We start from the raw sequence: 6211 nt of genomic DNA, 5'->3' as shown, positions 1-6211 counted from the left end.
TATATATATATATCTAAATACAGTACATATACATAGTACATAATGATATGGATGTACATCATACTACGTATTTTTACCCACCTTGGTATTTTAGGACCCATTTCAATTTTATTGTAACTAATTTTCGGGGTGCAATTATTGACGAAAACAATTTTATGTGTTGTAAGAGAAGCCGTGTAGGTTCTTTAAAAGGCCTGCATATTTTCAAATTTATTATTCCAGTGAAACAAAGATTAAACTCTGTAGCTGATAATGAAATAGAGACGGCTTTTAATTTTCAAAATAATTAGACCAATTTCACTATATTTTAACGGGAAGATATAAGAACATTTATGTAGGAGAAAATGAGCTTCTTTCTTTTATACAAATTTTATATAGACACCATGTATTAATACTCATTACAGTTATATTGCTTTCAATGCTGTAATCAAATGGGTTAATATGGTATAATTTAGCTTCATTTTAAGCAGTCTTTGACTGTTTCTGCTTCGTTGTATGGGTGTCTCTAAAAGAGATGATCAATATTTTTACTTGCTTTTTAAAAATTTTATCACAAACCTATCCTTAACTTTATCAACTACAGTATTTTAACTATTCAGTAATACTGTAAAACGCGACTGTCTATTGAATATTAACTGAGAATTTGCGCCAAACGGAACAATAGCAGACGATTAGGTAGAGCTAAGGCGGGACTGTCTGTGATTGGTTAATCCAATGAGCGCTAGAAGTCAAACGCAAGCCACAAGCAGGCTATATAAACACAACTATTTGTTAAATTATCATTCTCGATTTTTGTAAACCGAAGAACGAAATATTGTACAATATGTCTGGACGTGGTAAAGGAGGAAAAGCTAAGGGAAAGGCCAAGAGCCGATCAAGTCGTGCTGGGCTTCAGTTCCCAGTCGGTCGTGTCCACCGATTCTTGCGAAAGGGTAACTATGCATCTCGAGTCGGTGCTGGTGCCCCAGTCTACATGGCTGCCGTACTCGAGTACTTGACTGCTGAAATCTTGGAGTTGGCTGGCAACGCTGCACGTGACAACAAGAAGAGCAGAATCATCCCCCGTCATCTTCAGCTTGCCATCCGTAACGATGAAGAGTTGAACCGTCTTCTCGGAAGTGTGACCATCGCTCAGGGAGGTGTACTACCAAACATCCAGGCTGTACTTCTGCCAAAAAAGACCCAGGCCAAGTCCAAGTAAATTTCTACAACCATCTTCTCAAACCTAACGGCTCTTTTCAGAGCCACCATATGTAAAAAAGAAATTTGACAGTCGTTATCGTCTATTTTAGTTACTGTCCATCATATATTAAAATTGCTTGCGTTAATGTATATATCATTAGAATCAATACATTTATGCCGGTTCCGATCGGATTTTTATCATATTTATGTTACGGTAACATTTCCATAACAGTACAGACACGCTAAGACAATAACCCCTCCTTTGGGCCACCCCTATTTAGGGTGGAAACTTTCCGTGGAACAAGGGGAAATATACCTTTAATAACACTACGATTAACACATTAAGAGCACGGGGAAACCGTATGAATGCAAAGGGGACACTTTCCTTTTACTTGTATCAAAACAACTTAAGTACTGTAGTCTCTGAATAGAGGGAAAAAAGTCATATTTATATTTTGACAGCTTTTGAGCATTAAACTTCACATCAGAATGCTTCCTCTCAATCTTTAGAATGGACATTGGTACGTGCATGTATAATAATAATCTTGTCAATTTTGATCATTATATATAGGAATTTCTTGTTTTGTGTATTTTCTTATAGGATTGTAATCTATACCATACAGCTTGCACCCTGATTTCTAAGGTCTTATTCTATTCATGCTATTCTATCTTGTGCATAAAATAGAAAGTTCAATACTGTACTGTATTAAAAAAAAATTTTGTTGATAAACATTGCATTCGAATCAAGAAACAATATCGGGATCATATACAACTTTTATAGTTTAAATTATATAATTGTGCTGATTTCATATCATAAATAATTATTTATGCATTATAGTTATTAATTAGTTACAATTCAAATATAACTAATTCTTAGGTGAATAAAAATAAAATTATAAAGAATCTATGTTATAAGTCTCCTAAAAAGGTCAAGGCTAAAAAGCCAAAGGCAAAGAAGGCTGCCAACAAGTCTCCAAAGAAATCTAAGAAGTAGATGGTGTATTTCTCAAACCAAACTGCTCTTTTCAGAGCCACCATTTGAACAAAAGAGAACAATAGCTTGCCTATTTTATACTTCCCAAATTCTCAACTTATTTCCTCACCATTTATGGACACTGTATGCATATACTTCCTGGTCGTATAGTAAGGTATTGGAAGGTATAGATCAAGTATCCACACAGTAGCCTATATCAAAAAGAAGAGTATAATAATAATCTTGTCAATTTTGATCATTATATATAGGAATTTCTTGTTTTGTGTATTTTCTTATAGGATTGTAATCTATACCATACAGCTTGCACCCTGATTTCTAAGGTCTTATTCTATTCATGCTATTCTATCTTGTGCATAAAATAGAAAGTTCAATACTGTACTGTATTAAAAAAAAATTTTGTTGATAAACATTGCATTCGAATCAAGAAACAATATCGGGATCATATACAACTTTTATAGTTTAAATTATATAATGGTGCTGATTTCATATCATAAATAATTATTTATGCATTATAGTTATTAATTAGTTACAATTCAAATATAACTAATTCTTAGGTGAATAAAAATAAAATTATAAAGAATCTATGTTATAAGTCTCCTAAAAAGCTCAAGGCTAAAAAGCCAAAGGCAAAGAAGGCTGCCAACAAGTCTCCAAAGAAATCTAAGAAGTAGATGGTGTATTTCCTAAACCAAACGGCTCTTTTCAGAGCCACCATTTGAACAAAAGAGAACAATAGCTTGCCTATTTTATACTTCCCAAATTCTCAACTTATTTCTTCACCATTTATGGACACTATGCATATACTTACTGGTCGTATATTAAGGTATTGGAAGGTATAGATCAAGTATCCACACAGTAGCCTATATCAAAAAGAAAAAACAACCTAGTAAATTTATATATGAGGACCATCACTATTAGCAATACTGTACTCCAATTTCAAGTGTTTCTTGACAAATACGATTGATGAATCCTATTAGTTTATCACCCTATCTAGGCTGGGAACATGATGAGGGAGAGAGAGATGCTTTTTATTAAAATACATCATTGACATAATACGAACAATTTACCAACTATTTACAAACAATAAACATTTTTTTCTTTAAAAAAAAAAATTCGAAAATATTTTTTTTTCACCATAGAAGCCATGTGGTCTTCCCATCATTCTTGATTTTGTTTTTTTTAAATAAATTAATACGGAATACTGTCATCTAGTATTGAAAAACGAATGCAACTTGCGTCTAATAAACAATGATGGCGCCAGGTTAGTTTTTAATACTGTAGTCAAAATTTAAACTTATTTTGCCAATGCCAGTGTGAAGTCCAATTAATGAATAAAATGTTTGTGCATCTTTGAATTTTACAACTTACATCATCTTGTATCATTGATGAAAAGTATATATATATACATATAAATATATATACTTTTGAAATACAATAGATCAATGATATACTGTAATAATAATGAACGTTTAATAAATGTTAATTTTATGAACAGATACCGTGCTTATTTGACGATTTATAAACCGCCGTATAGGAATCAATCAACGAGCAAAGGACACATAACTATTTTTCATTTAATTATTCGAACATACATCTTCTAATCGGTAGCACTCAATAATAATTGGTGTGTTCACAAAAACATAAAAAGACTTTTATATAAATTAACATCTGTATTATGTAAAGTAAGCCTACCAAAAATTAAGCCCATATAAAGTGTATTTCAACTTGACTAAATTTAAGAAAATACATCAGATACATAACAAAATTAAAGTTTAGCCCCACTGTAAATAAAGGTAGGCCTACTGTACAAAAACAACACTTATTTACTACCCTCTTAGATAAATTCTGAAACATTCCCCACCCACCCGTAATATGAATATTAAAGCAATACATTGGTAGGATGTATTACCTTTTGCTCTTAAATTACAAACAAACCCGAAAAAAACAAAAGCGAACAAGTTTGTCTAGCATCAACACTGATTTCAAAGCTCCCGCTAAACAACGCTTTAGCCCAAGGTCAGTGAGAATGCAAGCGATACTCAGTCATTCATATTACGTCCGTATAGCGACTATATATATTTAATGAACGCAGTCTCAGGCACACTTCGAATCGAACTTCAAACGTAACAGTAGTCAGTATGTCAGGACGTGGTAAAGGAGGAAAAGGACTTGGAAAAGGAGGCGCTAAGCGTCATCGTAAGGTGTTGCGTGATAACATCCAGGGTATCACCAAACCAGCTATCCGTCGCCTTGCTCGTCGTGGTGGTGTAAAGCGTATCTCAGGTCTCATTTACGAAGAGACCCGTGGTGTATTGAAAGTATTCCTTGAAAATGTCATCCGTGATGCCGTCACATACACCGAGCATGCTAAGAGAAAGACCGTCACCGCCATGGATGTCGTCTACGCTTTGAAGAGACAAGGCCGAACCCTGTACGGATTCGGTGGATAAGCTGTTCGTCTATCAAACCAAACGGCTCTTTTCAGAGCCACCATTTGAACAAAAGAGAATGATTGCTTGCCTAATTGTGTTTTAATTCTTTTGTATTAAATGTGTATTGTGTAATAAAAGTATTTGAAAAAAAAGAAATAATTTTACACCTTATGACTGAATTACCTCATGACTACTTACGATTTGACGTTTGTGGTCTTATTATCGCCGCCTTCGACTTTTCTGCGTTTACCTTTCGACATGTTTATGCTCGGTATAAATTGTTGTTACCTACATATGTGTAGTACAGTACATATAAACGTTAAGGTACTGTAATTTAAAAATAGCCACGAGATATTTAATGCCCCAATTTGAATAAAGAAGTTTCTGTTCTGCCTTGTGGAGAAACTAAATTGATTTTTGAAAGTCAAATTAAATGATACACACAATTTTCAGATGTAATTTTATCAACCTCAGTATCCACTTATACACATAATTTGGCGATATCCAAATATATAAATTTTAATGATTTTTATTTTGATTTATTTAGGTGTTTGCCTGTCTCCGATGCTTTGTTTTAACCGGTTGTTTTCACCCCAATTGCTTTTAGTGTCTTTTATTCCTTTTAATGTTCATTTTACTTTCTGTGTAGATTCTTATTTGGTCATTTTTAATGTTTAACTTCAATTTGTACTGTATTAGATCAAATTGCAATAAAGTATTATCGTATCGTAACATACTGAGTACTTTTACAAAGGTAATTGTCAGTACTGTAGTTAAAATACTTGAACAGTACGGTACCTATGCAATTCAACATAACTTTAATCCTCTTCTTGTCATATATGTGCAGCTTTTAAATAAAAAGATAAATATTAATTTCTGGAGAGAGGCAAAAATTAAAAGTTTGTGAAGGGCATGCCTGAATAGAAAAAAAAAAGGAAAATAACAGACAATAGCTAACTAATGACTTGTTTCGTTGTTATATAGTCAGTATTGCTTTACTGTGATTCAATATATTATCTTGACGGGGTTTTAGACTAAATTTCTGTAGGTATATAACATCATCGACTACTATTGTCTCTTCAACATGCAAATGCTTTCCTTTTATTAAACGCAATTCACTTAAAACTTCAATAATACACGTAAGTTGCAAATAAATTTTTTATTAATCTCATTTCAAATCCAATGATACACATAATGTTATGATACTTTAACATATGAGTATTTCTAGAACAGGCATCGTAAGTACTGTAATGTACTTAAAATACTTGATCAGTACGGTACAGTATCTATTTTCATCCAATCAACTAGACTTGTTTCGTTGTTATATAGTACAGTAATATTACTTTACTGTGATTAAATATATTATCTTGACGGGGTTTTAGATTAAATTTCTATAGGTATATAGGCCTAATAGACATAGACTACTATTGTCTCTTCAACATGCAAATGCCTTCCTTTTATTAAACTCAATTCAATTTTGTAAAACAAATTTTATAATACACGTAAGTTGCAAATAAGTTCTTTTATTAAACTCAGTTCAAATCAAATGATACACATAATTTTATGATACTTAAATAACATCAGTATTTCTACACAATAGGAA

At 32.5% G+C, this 6211-nt stretch overlaps 1 protein-coding gene and 1 pseudogene across 1 annotated transcript; both read left to right on the top strand.

Annotated features, from left to right (window-relative positions):
- The first annotated feature begins 131 nt into the window (after positions 1-131).
- Positions 132-1527, top strand: LOC117101578 (late histone H2A.2.2). Its single transcript, XM_033241560.1, has one exon. The coding sequence runs from the start codon at positions 824-826 to the stop codon at positions 1199-1201; it is 378 nt and encodes a 125-aa protein (XP_033097451.1). The 5' UTR covers positions 132-823; the 3' UTR covers positions 1202-1527.
- Positions 1528-4293: 2766 nt separating this feature from the next.
- The window catches only part of LOC117101587, a 3380-nt pseudogene continuing 1462 nt past the window's right edge, over positions 4294-6211 (top strand).

Source organism: Anneissia japonica, unplaced genomic scaffold (assembly GCF_011630105.1).
Source record: "Anneissia japonica isolate Jap-2015-1 unplaced genomic scaffold, ASM1163010v1 scaffold17412_len611537_cov169, whole genome shotgun sequence".
In the NCBI taxonomy this organism is placed as follows: domain Eukaryota; kingdom Metazoa; phylum Echinodermata; class Crinoidea; order Comatulida; family Comatulidae; genus Anneissia; species Anneissia japonica.
Note: the sequence above shows the minus strand (reverse complement) of the source record. Positions and strands in the feature narration are given on the sequence as shown.

Coding starts and splice junctions, on each gene's coding strand:
- LOC117101578 (XM_033241560.1), top strand. CDS start 824: ATGTCTGGACGTGGTAAAGGAGGAAAAGCTAAGGGAAAGGCCAAGAGC.